Source organism: Oreochromis niloticus, linkage group LG15 (genome assembly GCF_001858045.2).
Source record: "Oreochromis niloticus isolate F11D_XX linkage group LG15, O_niloticus_UMD_NMBU, whole genome shotgun sequence".
NCBI classification, from domain to species: domain Eukaryota; kingdom Metazoa; phylum Chordata; class Actinopteri; order Cichliformes; family Cichlidae; genus Oreochromis; species Oreochromis niloticus.
In genome coordinates this window covers 13,464,072-13,480,636 of record NC_031980.2, presented here as the reverse complement: position 1 = coordinate 13,480,636, position 16,565 = coordinate 13,464,072, and the positions used below count along the sequence as shown (strand labels likewise).

The window sequence follows — 16,565 nt, the reverse complement described above, 5'->3', positions numbered from 1 at the left end:
ATCAGCATAACATTCTGTATTTATGAGTGAAAAACCTGAAGGATGCTTTTCAACATTCACAATCCTATATCTGCTATTCCTGTCCTGTTGACATATTTTTGATGAGTCTCTTCTTTTCAATGATAATTCTAGATGGAAGCTACAAGCCAATAAAATAATGCTAAGCAATCCAGCAGATAATAAAATGGTAAATCGGATAACATCAAGAAATGCTTTGGTGGCATATCATGGAGCCGCAGTTTAATCTTCTGGTTCTAAAGATGCTTAGACAGCATCTTTTGTTATGTACTAAAATGGAAACTTAGAATTGAAAGACACCCGACCTGCTGTCCCTCTCACATCATTCTCTCTCTTTAACTCTTACAAAGAGTCCAGCCCTACCGCCTGCTAGATGGTGATGATCATGATTTTGCTGGTCTTGATCATGGACAAAGTGGTACTATTGGGGTGATATGGATGAGGTCTTCCTTTTGCCATTATGCTAATACCAGTAAGATAATTGAGATGGCTGTGGTTAGTACTCAGTCTTTATCCATGCTCCTGAATTTAAACACTTTAATTTGGTGGTGAATGAGACTTTTTTCTGTACTCCTCAAAGAAAAATGTGTGATAGATTGTAAGCCGTATGAGCTATTACATCATCAGCGTACTATTTTATTGATTATATCAGTTGGGCGACCTTTAAAACTATTGAAGTCATATGTAAATGCACAATACTGTCATGGTCTGTCAATAATGGAGTTTTTGACCCAAAATGCAAAAAAGGGAAACAGGCGAGCTGTAACAAAAAGTGAGGAGTTTATTTTGGCTGTTAAAAAATGTCCAGAGAGAAAAACATAAAGGGCAAGGGAGAAATGTGAAACAAAGTCCGAAAGGGAAAAGTAAACTACATACAAAGTTAAAGGACCACAAAAAATCGGGAAACACTGAGTGCATGCAAACAAAAGCTCTGACAAACGACTAATGGGAGGACAGCACTATTTATCTGTACCCACACAGAAGGGCAAGCAGGGAGGTGGAGACAAAAGGGGAAAGCAAGACACAGCTGAACTAAATCACGGCGGATGAGAAAAGGGAAGTAAGACCAAGAGCAAGACTCAAGGGACAACTAACTATCACAATTAAGTGGGAAGTGAGAAGAGATAACTAAACAGGGAAACACAGTCACATGGATGACCCTAATACAGAAGTACTGGGACAAGAGGAAGGAACAATAACCTCTAATGCAACCAGGAACTCAGAAGAACACTCAAGAATCAAAAAGAATCATTAAAACCACAAAAACAAAACTCAAAAAAAGTCAAAAATACTTGAAAAATCCTGGGACAAATGGCCCATTATTTTGTATTTGATAAATACAAAATAATCTAACCGCTTAAATCAGGGCACTTAAACATAAAAGAAAAAAATCTAAAATTCGACTTGTGGTGTATATCATAATTAGTCACTGCTATCAGATGCGGTCTCAAACTGTGGATGTTTCTTGGCTCAAGTTTGTGATTTTTTTTTTTGTATTTCCTCCTAACCTCTGCCAAATCCACCCTGCTCCTCTTCCTCTCTGTGAGTTTACACCTCACCTAAAGTCAAAGGGCATCTGCTCCTGCCGGCAGTGTTTGTCCTCAGAAGTAGTGTGCCAAAGTAAATTTCCTTTTTAATCTCTGCTAATTACTGACCCAGTCAAACAGACCATTTACTCACTAACAGCATATGGTGGTTGGATAGGTAAGAATGCGCATCACAAATGCAGGTTTTTTGTTATGCATATCTTTATTGAAGCTGACCAATCAGTGCACATTTGGACATGGGGCATTTAGATAATCTGATTGGTGCATTTACAGGAGGCGGGGCACCAAGAGGCAACGTCTGGGTGGCTGCAGCCCCACTGCTGCTTCAGCTCGGGACAGTTATTGTACTTATCAGAGAAGGGACAGGGGTTGGCTGTGAGAGAGAGAAAAGCATAAAGAACATAATAAGCATTAAGTTGGTGAGGAGGGCAAAGATAATTACCTCTATTGTACAGTTTTGTAACCTTCTTTACCATTCTAGACAACAGTTTTAGGTTAGCTTTGTTCATCAGCTAAAATAAATTTAGCTATCAGATGATCTATCTGGTTTGGTGCTTAGTTCAGATAAAATAATTGTTGTGGATAATTTTAACATCCATTTAGATACCTGAAAATGACAGCTTCAACACTGCAATTACTCCAATATTAGACTCAATTTGCTTTTCTCAGAATGTAAAAGAAGCTTTAGACTTTAATCACACTCTGGATCTTGTTCTGACATATGGCATAAAAGCTGAACATTTAACACTATTGCCTGAAAACCCTCTTCTGTCTGATCATTTATTGATAACATTGGTTAATACATTTAATTAAATGTATTAAGTGGATGCCATTCTGAAAGTGCTGTAACAAAATTTATGCATATAATCCCCACTGTATTATTGTAGGGTCTTTAACTTACAATATAAAGTGCCTTGAGCTGACTGTTGTTGTGATTTGGCTCTATATTGAAGAGCTGCCAAATCTTGCAACCAGAAAATGCGTGCAACTTTATTATATGTGGTGCACACAGAATCAATGTAACTTTATCTTTACACAATATATTACTTTATCAAAGGCTTACACTGAGATTTCCCTAAAGGTCTGCAAAACAGAAACATGTATATCTCACCTTGTTTACAACTATTATATTCCTACAGGATATTTGTACTTACTGCACAGGTTGTTTTCACAGGCGTTGGGACAGTCACCGCAGGAGGGTCCTTTCTTGTAGGGTTGGGTAAACTGGTAGTTTCCACTGTAATTGTAGGTCAGACAATCAGCAATACTAATAATACAGCAAACACTAACGCTGGATGTCATCCCAAACATGTCACAGTTATCCTATGAGAACTCAAAGCAACTATGAAATACTATTTCATGACAAATTAAATGCAAATTTCTATGCATTAAATGAATTACAAAATCCACATATTCTTCTTGAAGGAAGTGCAATTCAATCACTGCTCCTAGTGATCATTTCATCATTGTGTATATTAGAAATCACTAATGACTTAGCTTATCAGGGTCTAAAATGTATAAATAATACTGATACAGGATGCAGACAAAAGAGGAAGTTCAAAAGATTAAAAGATGCCATTTTATACAACACATCATTATGGCAAGATGCTATATACGTACGGTGGGCAGTAATGGCAGACGTAGAAGTACTTGTAAGCAGAGTTGGGACAGTAGGCCATAGCACAGCCGATCTGATTAGACCTGTACCAAACAACCTGCACAGAGAGACAAAATACAAATGTTTCTTAAAGCCAGGGTTTGGGCTTAAGAATCACTTTTAGTTAAGTGCATGTATATGTATCACTGTACCTGTGTGTAGTGTCCCACCACTCCTCCATTGATAGATCCCACTCCATAGCTGAAGTCCTTCACCTCGTCATACCAGGACTGGATTACATTGCTCCAAGTGTTCTGGAAGCTGGAATAGTATAGATTTTCCCCACAGCCGCTGGCTACATTTAAAGAAGAAGAGGACAGAGATACTTTCATCAGGTTGGTGAGACTTTTTAAATCCCAAAACAAATGAATGCTCAGTTCGAGATCACTCATCAAAGAAAATTTATCATCATCATCATCATCATCATCAGCATCTTGTGAAATCAAAGGACTTGATAAAAGCATCTTTGCAAAATATTGCCCAATAAATGGTAAATGGCCTGTATTTATATAGCGCCTTTATGGTCCCTAAGGACCCCAAAGCGCTTTACATATCCAGTCATTCACCCATTCACACACACATTCATACACTGGTGATGGCAAGCTACGTTGTAGCCACAGCCACCCTGGGGCGCACTGACAGAGGCGAGGCTGCCGGACACTGGCGCCACCGGGCCCTCTGACCACCACCAGTAGGCAACGGGTGAAGTGTCTTGCCCAAGGACACAACAACCGAGACTGTCCGAGCCGGGGCTCGAACCGGTAACCTTCCGATTACAAGGCGAACTCCCAACTCTTGAGCCACGATTCATAAATGAACGATGATTATGGCAGTACAGAAAAATAACACTTTTTAAAACTTAGAGAAACAAACAGAAACCATAAAAGAATTACAAAATGTTAACAAACCAAACTTTTAAGATGGTGATTCATAATGTGCAGTTATATGCATCTTTCCCTGTTTTTCTGTGTTGCCACTCTCAATCTGACATTGAGAGTGACGTAAAAAACAAACACACAAGTGCTTCTTTTTCTGTGCTTTTGTGGTGTTTTTTCTAAGGCGCGAGGAGTAATGAGGAACTTACTGCTGATCACTCTGTAGCTGGCAGGACTATGCCCCATGGAGCAGGTGTTAGCCCACCTCTGAGCAGTGGCTTCAGCCTCGTTGTTCCAGTTCTGCAGGGAGCAGAGGACAAGACGGCCCGTTAAATCAGAACATGTAGATAAGAACAAATGTGTACACAAAAAAGTGCTGTGTGCTTTCATTCATTAAGCTGAACATGACACAACAGTATAATGTTAGTTGTGCAAGGCATTAACATTATGTAATAACTTCTGAGTTTTACCATCTTCAACATGTTGCTCGCAGTAGGTTGAACATTTCTCCTCAGAGCATTGTGCTTGTTCACAATCTCATTCTTCTCAGTTGTAGTGGTCACTAAATGAAAGCAGTTAAAGCAAATTAACACCTTGAATGATAGATTAAATATAGTTCATATCAGTCAAGATTTATGTATGAATAACTACTACACTCACCCTGCTTCAGATGTGATTTTCAGAGATGAGAGAGAAAATAATGGTCAAAAATTATTGCTCAAAAAACCAAGAAATAACTAGATGAAAACAACATTAAAGAGGATATATGACTTTACTTACCCCCAAGGTGCCAGGCACCTGAAGGACTGCAGTGAGGCCCAGAGCGCACAGCAGAGGAAAAGTGTAAAACAGCATGGTTGATTCTAAGCCTGTCAATGACTGCATGAGCCTGCAGGTCTCATTTATAGAGCCAGCACCACTCAGACATGCGTGAAACGGTAACACGTCATAACAATGACATTAAGCAATAATGAGCATTAGTAAATGCTTAATTCATCATTTGTAAAGCATTACTCATCCTTAGTACATAATCTGTGGCGAGGGAAATACATGTTTCTTTTTTATTAATGAGCTCATAAATAATGTGTTCATGTTCATTATTTATAAAGTCAAAGTGATAGGCAAAGTGTTTACATGCACATTTATTTATATATTTAATCATTAACTCATTGTGAGTGTGTTAGCGGAGGTTTTATAAAAACTTATTCGATATTGTAATTTATGGTTTATTCAGCCAGTTATTATTTTAAACAAGTTTTTTAAATCTAAAAGTCTAATTGGAAATACTATTACTGGTCAAACTATGAATTTTTCTTATTGAATTCTTTTTGTGATCACTCTTAAGAAATGCACCCTATTGGGTCTGCTCCTCTTACTCTCTGCGAGTTTAACCCTGCCATAAAGTTAAAGGCTAACGGCCCTTGGGCTAACAGCAGTGCTTGTCCTCAGAGTTGACCATCAAAGTAAGTTTCTTCTTTAAGAAACTTACACAACACAATGCACGTTTTTAATAAGCATATGTTTGTTGAAGCTGCAGTCAGCACGTATGTGGGATTTAGATAATCTGATTGGCGCACTTGCAAGAAGTGGGAAACCACGAAGTCACAGTTGGGTAGTTGGAGCTCCACTGTTGCTTCAGTTTGGGACAGTTACTGTGATAAAGAAGCATAAAACAAAAGCATAAAAATAACCTTCCTCACCATTTAAGAATATTTACGTTATCTTTGTTTAGCAGTAGAGCTAATCTGTGGTCATGAATAAAATTGTACAAATTATATTCCGATTGGATGTTTCTACTTACGGCACAGTTTGTTTTCACAGACGTTGGGGAATTCACCGCAGCAAGTTTCCTACTTGTAGGGTCGAGCAAACTGACAGTTTCCACTGCAAACAAACTGTGTTTGAATTAGTTGCTCATATTTCACACATCACCTTTGCTTCTAATGATAATTTCATTACTGTGTGTATAAGAAAGAGCTCAGTAACTGAACAGGTTTCACAATACACAGATAATAATGAAAGAGAAAATGAATACATTCAGGATAAAACAAAGGAAATTTGCTTGATGTTACTTTTAATCTCAAATTCATTTTGTATTACATGATGCTTCAAAGCATTTGGATCCATTCACTGCAAAGTACTCTTCAACAATCAGATATATTCATTTGAAGTGAGTAAATATTTTTTAAGAGACATCATCACTACATAATGCTTTATACTCATGGTGGGCAGTAGTGGCAGACATGGAAGTACTTGTATTGGGAGTTGAGACAGTAGGCCATAGCACAGCTGATCTGATTGGAGTTTTGGCGAATCACCTGTGGAAGGATACATTTATAGAGATATAGATAGATTGAAACATCGGTTAATAGAGTGGAGTGGCATTCAGTAGCATTACCTCAAGTAAGGGTCCCTGAGTTATACTATATATACTATATGTCTCTATATTTATATAAAACTGTACATGTGACAGGAGGATAGTAGCAAGAGTAAAAGGGAAGATTTACAAGATGGTAGTAAGACCAGATATGATGTATGGTTTAGGGATTGTGGCTTGGACAAAAAGACAGGAGGTCTCATTTTCATTAGGAGTGACCAGGATAGAAATCAGCGCATCAGGGTGTTGCGTTCCCCTAAAAGGGTCCAGGCGATGAAGGGGAAGTAATAAAAAGTGCTGAAGTCCTTCACCTCATCGTTCTAGGTCTGTATTATGTTGCTCCAGGTGTTCTGAAAGCTGGACATGTACAGATTTTCCCCACAGTCGCTGGCTAAGAGGAGGAGTGAGATACTTTAATCAGTGTGGTGACACTTTTTAAATCGCAAAACAAATGAGTGCTCAATTTAAAATCACTCATCAAAGAAAATTCGTCTTCATCGTCTTTGTGAAATCAAGTGTGAGTGCTCACATTAAGAACTCAAAGGAAATTTGCTGTCTTGCCTTGTGAAATCTAGGAAAGCGATGACAACGATGGGCCCCTTCAGAAAACAATAAAGGAAACATGATTACATCAGTACAGAAAAAAGACAAACATAAAATAGCAGTTAAACCTAGATCAACAAGACGAGAAATAAGGATTTTTTTTTCCTGTCCAACATGTAAGGATTCATTATGTGCTGCTATTTGCATGCTTCTGTGTGTTTCCATACATGGTGTTCTACTACTGATTCAAAATGACTGATTCCTTGTGGTTACTGGATTAAAGCAGTCAAAGAAACAGGAACTTACTGCTGATCGCTCCGTTACTGGCAGGACTGTGACTCATAGAGCAGGTATTGGCCCATTTCTTAGCATTTGCCTGTTTTACCATCTTCTACATGTTGCAGGAGCTTCCATGTGGTACTGAGGCAGGTTATTGGCCGGTCGTTAGATGGTGAGGGTCTCTTCTGGGGTGAGGGTCTCCTGATCCTTAGGGAGCAGGACAGTCCATCCTTCAGTTAGCCATTCTGGGTGTGTTTCAACTATTAGCAGCCTTGCTATTTGTGCTGCCAGACACTCAAGGAGTGCAGTCAGCTTCTTCAACCAGTAGGCATGAATCAAGGCAGGACCTGGTGCTGTCCAACTCTTCATACTGGAGACCTTTCCTGGGATGTTTGTCAATGTGATGGTTACTGGACCCTGTTCGGGAGATTCCTGTGTTCTGCTCTTAAATCCACTAGCCGCTGAGCATCGCGATTATGGATTGTGTCCTTCTCCTATATGCTAGTTCAGTTTTGCTCCATCTCCAACATTGGTGGGGCTGTTCTCATACTGTTCTCTTGCTACTGGGAGTACACCTTAGATGGTTCTGTGGAGTAAGGCTAGTTTATTCTCCTGGGTTCTATCTCTCTAGTGTACCTCTTCAAGTGGCTGGCTATGAGTCTTTGCTCGGCAGTTTCCAAGGCCTCGGGTACCAAGGCACCTTCTTCATCGCACCTTTCTGCAACTGTGATAGTTGGCTAACTCCCCTCTGTGCTACCTTGATCTTGATCTTGATCTTTAGTCTCCTTCTCCATGGAGGGTACTGCTCCATGTGGCTGTTCATCTTGTAGCCAGCCATCTCACGGATCACTGCTACTGTGGTGTAGATCAGCTGACTAGTCTCTGTGATGGACGCAGTAGGGATTGTCCTTAGTGCTGCATTCACATCTTCAGAGGGTACTTCACGTAATATTGGTAGCCCTTACAGAGGCTCCAGATTTACAGCTTTGCCATGATCCTATCTTTTAGGTTAGTTACTCTCCCACTTAATATTGTTTCTTCCATCGTACTTGGGCTGTGGTACCCAATCTTGGGCGGGGGTGATCATATCTGCCCCTGACCTGTCGTCCTGGCTCCCTCTTGCGGTAGCATTTATGTTGTACCTCGTTGATCTCTAGCTGTGACAGCAGTTCCTTCTACCAAATGTTGGAACACTGAGCTACTAGTTGTTTTGCCATCCGTCTGGATGGTGGATATCGAAGATCATATTGAACTCCTCATTAAGTGCATCTTTACTGCTTCCACAGGAAGTAAGAGGATAATTAGCTAGGTGCTGCTAATCAAATACAGTCTAACTGAACTTTAACAAATGTGACCAACCATATAAAAGCAGATGTTTTGGCAGTTTATAATTTTTCTCTATTGTTTTGATGCAATTCTCCAATCAGGAACTGTCACGGCTGGGCAGCCGGTGAGTTTAAGGTACAGACCCAAAAAGCAGACACGGGAGAACTGAACTGAAGTTAAACAAAAAGCAAGCCTTTATTTGGGCTGATACAAGAATCAAAACCAAAAACAAGAGGAGGACTACACAAACATGAACCTCATGAATAAAGAAAAACTAAACCCGACAAGTAAGACAAGACTATGACTTTGACTATGACTAACATGGGCAGACAACCTGACAACGAATAGTAAGAGAGAAAATACTTAAATACACACATGAGGTGATCAGGGGAAGTGGAGACATATGAGGAAACAGCTGACTAGAATGAACATAATGATGCCACATGGGTAGTGAGCCAAAACACATGAACATGGAAACAAGACTTGCAAAATAGACAGTAAACATGACGAGATGCAGACATGACAACATGAAGGGCAAGGGAGACCAAAACACAGGGGTGAAGACACAAGGGGAATCTACTAAACAATGAACAATAACAGAAACCTAGTCATAATACAAATTAACTAAATAAGCTAAAATGAAACTAGAACATGAATGCATAATAAAATACAGTGAAACTCAAAACACTGGGTCGCATGACCCAGGACCGTGACAAGGAACATCATTCTCACCACTCTCAATGCAGTTCTCGAAACAGTAAAGGCTGTTTTCATAACGTAAGCTCACCTGTGCAAAAGATGCTCAAATCACCGTTTTCAAAATATGCCAAATCAGTCAATCACTTCAGCTCTGTGATTCACAAATGGAAACTCTTTCACCTACTTTTTAAGACTTAGAAATCAAATAGTTTGATTTCTTTCAAAACCTTAGTGACTTTGAAAAGAGCTCTGCAAAAATGTTGGTCTAATGTAGAGTAACAGTGGCGAGGCAGGGCAAGCAGGTGAGTAACTGGTGTTTTTTCAGTAGCAGTAGGGCAGCTGGAGGATACAAGTGGAGATGTTTAACCATAATACAAATCGTTCCCAAAAGGTTGATTCTGTTCATCTGGACGTAACATTTTCAGTGGGAGAAATGTTTCGTCACTCCTCCAAGTGACTTCTTCAGTCTCAGCTGACTGCAGGTTTCCCCAGCCTCGCATATTAATGATCAGTTCATTGATCATTAATATGCAAATTCTCATGAGAATCAGCCTTTATTGCATATTAAATTCTCATGACAATTTGCATATTAATGATCTATGAACTGGCCTTCAGGCCCATTATTCATTCAGTGGTGCTAGTTTCAGTCATTGTGCAATGTACTGTTTATAAGGTTTGGGGAAACCTGCAGTCAGCTGAGACTGAAGAAATCACTTGGATGAGTGACAAAATATTTCTCCCACTGAAAATGCTACCTCCAGATGAACAGAATCAACCTTTTGGGATTTACTTGCCTGGATGATTGAGCATGCATCAAGACAATACAAATCATTATGTTTGGTAGACCAGCACAGACACTTCATATCAAATGTCAAGCACTTTTGTGGTGATTTTTGTCTTTTCAGCAGCCACAACACTGGGGCACCTTGCTGTCATTGATTTGACCATGAGCTCCAGCCAGCTAAAGCTTAGCCAAAATTGGGAGAAGCAACAGGACGATGATCCCAATCATAGCAGCAAGTGAGCACCCTCGTTCACAAGGAGGGATCCGATTTGTTTTATATTTTGTCTCAACTCTGTTCTTTTTTCCTGGTCTCTGCTGCTGCTGCAGTGTGTCAGCATGAAGGGAGCAGAAGCCATCAGATGAAGAAACTCCTTCCAGCTCCACTGTTCACTGATATGAGCAGAGAGGCTTTTTTTGGCATGCGCTCAAGGTTACAGAGATGTGGTCCAAGTGTTTATTTTCAATAAAACAAGTTTGTTATCGTATGGAAAGGGAACTAATTTTCACACAATGGCAGTCCGTGCGACAGTGTGGCAATAGGAAATCTAATGTTTAAGTTGGAATGGAAATTTTGATGGGCTGAAACGAAAACACACGCCACTTAGCGAAAAGTGGAAACTCAAGGCAAGGAAAAAAAGGATCCAGTTGGGATGAATTCCAACCAGACGAGCCTGTAGCTCTATCTGTGCTCCTCATTGGTAGACTGCATGAGCCTGCCTCACACAGACACAGCCTTATGTGAACCAGGAACCCGCTGTGTAGCTGGGACATGTGGGGTTGACCCCTGATGAGAAGCACTCTCAGGCTCAGATGCAGAAAAGTGGGAGCATAGACTCTCTGAAGGTGCGCTGTAGTAACTGGCACCAAGGTGTTAGGAGCAGATCATTTAAGTCCTGCTAGCTCTGAGGTGGGGTCTCCACAGATCAGACTACTTTGTCCAGCACGTCTCACAGATGCTTAATTGGACTGAGATCTGTGGTATGCAGTGATGCAGACATTCAACGCACCACAACATGGAACTAATTAAGTAAAACACAAAATGCTATTGATGGTGGGTTTTTTGTGATTTAAAAGAAAAAATCTCTTAACAAATCCATCCTGTTGGGTCTGCTGCTCTTCCTCTCAGCCAGTTTACACGTCTCCTGAGATTAGAGGGCATCTGCCCGCCACCGGCAGTGTTTGTCCTGTAAAATGCGTGTGTGACAAAGTAAATTTCCTCTTCAATCTCTGCTAATTACTGAACACATCAAATAGACCACTTACTCTATAACAGCATAACAAGTTGACTTTTTTGTATGTGGCGATTTTAGGTGACCAAGCTAAGAGACACAACACAAATGCAAGTTTTTAATAAGCATATCTTTATTGAAGCTGACCAGTCTGCAGATATGTGGCATTTAGATAATCTGATTGGTGCACTCGCAAGAAGTGGGAAACCACGAAGTCACAGTTGGGTGATTGTAGCTCCACTGTTGCTTCACTTCGCGACAGTCAATGTATTCATCAGACTGATACAGAAGCATTAAACAGTAGCATAAACCATATATTTTGTAACCTTCCTCACCATTTAAGAATATTTATTTTATCATTGTTTAGCAACTGCTCAAAGTAGAGCTAATCTGTGATCATGAATAAATTGTACAAATTATATTCTGATTGGATGTTACTTACTGCATAGTTTGTTTTCACAGGCGTTGGGGCAGTCACCGCACAGGAAGGTCCCTTCTTCTAGGGACCTTGTAGGTCAGACCATCAAATACTAAACATTACAGCAAACACTGGATATCAGCCCAAAGTTGTCACTATTTTCTTCAAACCATGTTTGAATTAGATGCAAGTTGCTCGTGTTTCACCCATCAACTTTGCTTCTAATGATAATTTTATTGTGTGTATAAGAAAGCACTCAGTAGAGTAGCTGAACAGGTTTCACAATACACAGATAATAACGAAACAGAAAATGAATACATTCAGGGTAAAACAAAGGAAATTATATTTTACTTTTACTTCTAAATTCATTTTGTATTGCATGATGCTCCAAAGCATTTGGATCCATTTACCGCAAATTACTCTTCAACAACCAGATATATTCATTTGAAGTGAATAAAAACTATTTAATAAACATCATCACTACAGGATGCTTTATACTCAGGGTGGGCAGTATTGGCAGACATAGAAGTAATTGTATTTGGAGTTGGGACAGTAGGCCATAGCACAGCCGATCTGATTGGAGTTGTGCCAAACCACCTGTGGAAGGATACATATATCCAGTAGCATTACCTCAAGGGTCCCTGAGTTATACTATATATACTATATGTCTCTATATTTATATTAAACAGTACCTGTGGAGGATAGCAGCAAGACTAAAAGAGAAATTTTACAAGTTGGTAGTAAGACCTGATACGATGTATGGTTTAGGGATGGTGGCTTGTGCAAAAAGACAGGAGGTCTTAAGATTTTCATTGGGAGTGACCAGGATGGACATGATTAGAAATCAATGCATCAGGGGGATATGTCTGTTTGAGTGGTTTCGAGATAAAGCTAGAGAGGCGAGACTGAGATGGCTTGGACATGTGCAGGGGAAGGATACAGGATATACTTGACAAAGGGTTTTGAAGCTGGAGCTGCCAGACAGGAGGAAAAGAGGAAGACCTCAGAGAAGGTTCATGGGTGTAGTGAAGAAGGAAGAAGGGTTGGTGTGACAGAAGAGGATGGAATTGAGATGGAGGCAGAGGATCTACTGTGGCGACTCCTAAAGGGAGCAGCCCAAAGAAGAAGATGAAGAAGAACCTGTGTTTAGCGTCCCACCACTCCTCCATTGATAGATCCCACTCCATAGCTGAAGTCCTTCACCTCGTCATTCTAGGTCTGGATTATGTTGCTCCAGGTGTTCTGAAAGCTGGACATGTACAGATTTTCCCCACAGCCGCTGGCAAAGATGAGGCAATGGATACTTTAATCAGTGTGGTGACACTTTCTAAATCGCAAAATGAATGAGTGCTCACATTAAGAACCCAAAGGAAATTTGCTGTCTTGCCTTGTGAAATCTAAGAAATTGATGACGACGGTGGGCCCCTTCAGAAAACGGTCAAATAAATGAAACATGATTACAGTACAGAAAAAAGACAAACATAAAATAACACTAAAACTTAGACCAACAAAATGTCATGAGAAACAAGGTTAATATTTCTTTTTTATAAGGATTTATAATGTGCTGCTATTTGAACGCTTCTGTGATTTTCTGTGTATGCCCTTCGACTACTTAAAAAATGACTGATTCCTTGTAGTTACTAAATTAAAACAGTCAAAGAAACAGGAACTTACTGCTGATTGCTCTGTTTCTGGTTGGCCTGTGACTCATGGATCAGGTATCGGCTTATCCTCAGCACTGGCTCCAGCCTTGTTGTTCCATCTCTTTGGAGAGCAGAGCAAAAGAATGGCCATTTAATCTTTAATGTTTGAATAACACATTGTTGTCTGCAAAACTCTTTTGTTTATGCTTATTGTAAGCTCTGTTAAAGCTGTAATAAGCAAGTCTTGTTCAGAGGAAACGTTATTAACTCATGTCAATCGCATATTTGAAATTATTACACAAATACTCCAGAGTGCACAGCAGAGGAAAGCTGTACATCATCGCAGTTACCTGTCACTCCCACCCTGTCACCCTCCAAGAGCCCCACATGTGTGATTTATACAGGCAGGACCACTTAGGCATGAGTGAAACAAACAGACAAATTCAAGGACTCGTGAAAGAACAACCACACCTGCCTGTCCCACACCTGGGACAAGTCCTTGGTCATGTCTGTGTGTCGCAGGTGTGTGTTTTCACTGCACCCCTGTGATAATTTTTTTTTTCTATGTATAGTTTCCTTTTGCTGTAATTTTGAATATCAAACAGAAGATTGCATTAAACTCCTCATTAAGTGCATCCTTACTGCTTCCATGGGAAATAAAAGGATAATTAGCCAGGTGCTGCTAATCAAATGAATTCTAACTGAACTTTAACAAATGTGACCATCCATGTAAAAGCACAGGTTTTGGCAGTTTGTCTAGTCTGAAACATTCAGCTCTGTGTTAGAATTTTTCTCCATATGTTTCGATGCTTTGAAAAATACTTTTTTCATAGCGCAATCTCATCCGTGCAAAAGACACTCATATCACCTTTTTCAAAACAGTCAGTCAATCACTTCAGCTCTGTGAGTCACAAATAAAAACCCTTTCACCACATTTTTAAACCTTAGAGGCCAAATTGTTTGACTTTTATCGAAACCTTACTGACTTTGGAAAGAGCTCTGAAAAAATTGGGGACATGTGACAGGACGGTGATCTCAATCACAGCAGCAAATCTACAACAGAACAGCTGGAAAAGAAATCAATCAATGTGATGTAATGGTTTAGTCAAAGTCCAAATGCTGTGGTGGGCCCTAAAGAGAGCTATGCATAAATCAATGCCCCCAAACTTCAATGAAGCAAATCAACAATATCAAAGGCCAAAATTCCTCTGCAATGATGTAACTGATAAAGTCATACAGGAAACTATTGCTCCAATTTACTGCTGATGAATGTGGTTCTGTAAAATACTGATTCATGGTATCTATTTAGTTTTCCACAGAACTGCATGAAATCCTGTGAAAACCTTTTTAACATGACTGTAAATGGTATTACAAAATTTAAATGCGATTAAGAGCATTGATAATATTTCTCCTCTCTATATTCTTGTCAGCTTATGGAGAACTGGTCAGACCCGCAAACTTCACCTTTGAAGCAAAAACACATAATTCATACAATAAAATATGAAGAAATTGTAATAACAATACTGCAAGCTAACGATATATCAAACACAGGGTGTTGGTCAAAGTATGGCAAATTACATCTGTGGTATATCCAGTCATCATGATTCAATTCACAATCATTTAGGGGAGTCCTTCTCTTTTATTTCCTCTATTTTCTGCATTTCCTTCCACAAAAGTAATCTTATCTTACTTGAAAGAACAGGTTTATTTCTGTTGAGTAAAAATAAATCTGCTCCCTTGCAGTGTAAACACTTGTTTCATAACATTTGAGTGGAGCACAAAATGTCTTTCTGTATTCAGACTTATAAATAAAAACTAGCTGTAAAGACCATTCACTACAAAACATGCTCCACGTGGTCAGATTTTCTACTGTTTAAATGGTTTCTGTGTCATTTATTTGTTTCTCCCTGTTTTGTTTATGTATTGGGTTTTTTTATTACAAAAAACTCCAAACATTACATTTAAATGAAGTATTTCTTTCTCACAGAGAGGCAACAAGAAGAAAACTTCCCAAAGCAGAAATGGTTTAGCAGTCACTTTACTCCATATCCCTGCTGACAGATTGCTGACCATTGCTAGCATCAGGTCAACCGGATAGCATGGCAAAGTGTGTAATAATCATGCAGGTCCACTGTGTCCATTTCACGGTTTGCCTCTCCAGTGCACTTGTTGTCACTTTCATTCACCTCAACACAGGTGAAACAAATTAACAGTGTTTTATATTTCCTTACTAGACTGAGTGATTTCCTGAAGTTTAACTGACTTGATGTTCAGGTTTTCAGATCAGTCGATGAGTGTATTTAAGTTACTTGCGTTTAACTTAATGTTGCTATAACAAAGTAACATCTCACCTGTCAACTCATTTTACATCAGTTTTATATTAAGTAGACCAGACCAGTGAAAACAGCGAAAACCAGTGTAAACTACACACTTAATCTTTCAGATATCTTAATATAAAAAGTAGTGCAGTCTCAACAGTATTTTCTACACGACATAGACATGCTGCTGTAGTAAATGAAAATCATCTACCAGCACAACTTTTGGAGCGTTCATTGTAAGATACTGTATACAATTACAGAAAAAGTTGTAATAGCTTATTGCCCAGCCTGTCCTGTAGCTAATGTAGCTAATTAAAAAACTGAAAGTTTTTGTTAATTGGCAGAAAATGTCATGCTTTTATTTCAATAAGGCTCCACCCCCAAAAAGAAAAACTAAACAAAATAAACACAAAAAAAAGCCATTTCTATAGTAGACAGTGTTTATCTCTCACTTAATTACTGCAGGGGGAGGTCCTGATAAGTAGAAAAAGCTGTAATACAGTTAGAAGTCCCTCCATCACATTTTCCAAAACTGTCCATTGGGCTGCACAGGAGTCTTTGCCGGGTCCCCGGACCTGATGTTTGACACGCTTTGGATTGAAACAGTAAAGTTATGGAGTTTAAAACCCAATCAAGGAACTGAAAGAGACTAAAAAAATGAGAGTTGAATGATAATCACCTTTATTATCGAACTTATAATGAGCCCGGTTAGAATTTTTGTGCAGTGTGTGTCATAATTAACAGAACACATGTGTACAGTGTGTTGATTTGCTCCCCTTCTGCGATAAACGCTTGGAGATACAACCTCCACTGAGCGTGCGCAGAAGTGTCGGTCCTCTACATTTGCTCGCA

At 39.4% G+C, this 16,565-nt stretch overlaps 1 protein-coding gene and 1 long non-coding RNA gene across 5 annotated transcripts; both read right to left on the bottom strand.

Annotated features, from left to right (window-relative positions):
- Window positions 1-1,764: 1,764 nt before the first annotated feature.
- Window positions 1,765-9,662, bottom strand: LOC102080370 (cysteine-rich venom protein Cau1). Of its 4 annotated transcripts, XM_025898710.1 has the most exons (11): window positions 7,324-9,662; window positions 5,899-7,073; window positions 5,675-5,749; window positions 4,878-4,903; window positions 4,758-4,761; window positions 4,568-4,659; window positions 4,307-4,397; window positions 3,375-3,517; window positions 3,186-3,280; window positions 2,720-2,802; window positions 1,765-1,938 (listed from the first exon to the last, which is right to left on the bottom strand). In XM_025898710.1, the coding sequence occupies exons 6-11, from the start codon at window positions 4,577-4,579 to the stop codon at window positions 1,811-1,813; spliced, it is 552 nt and encodes a 183-aa protein (XP_025754495.1). In that variant the 5' UTR covers window positions 4,580-4,659; window positions 4,758-4,761; window positions 4,878-4,903; window positions 5,675-5,749; window positions 5,899-7,073; window positions 7,324-9,662; the 3' UTR covers window positions 1,765-1,810. The 4 variants fall into 4 exon arrangements, with proteins under 4 accessions (XP_025754495.1, XP_025754494.1, XP_005475028.2 ...); XM_025898709.1 differs by lacking the exon at window positions 4,758-4,761 and having other exon boundaries at window positions 4,568-4,660; XM_005474971.4 differs by lacking the exons at window positions 5,675-5,749; window positions 5,899-7,073; window positions 7,324-9,662 and having other exon boundaries at window positions 4,878-5,667.
- Window positions 9,663-10,465: 803 nt separating this feature from the next.
- LOC112842410 (uncharacterized) lies at window positions 10,466-16,508 on the bottom strand. Its single transcript, XR_003214167.1, has 3 exons — window positions 16,393-16,508; window positions 13,427-13,516; window positions 10,466-13,031 (listed from the first exon to the last, which is right to left on the bottom strand). It is a non-coding gene; the product is annotated as an uncharacterized LOC112842410 (long non-coding RNA).
- Between the last annotated feature and the right edge of the window lie 57 nt (window positions 16,509-16,565).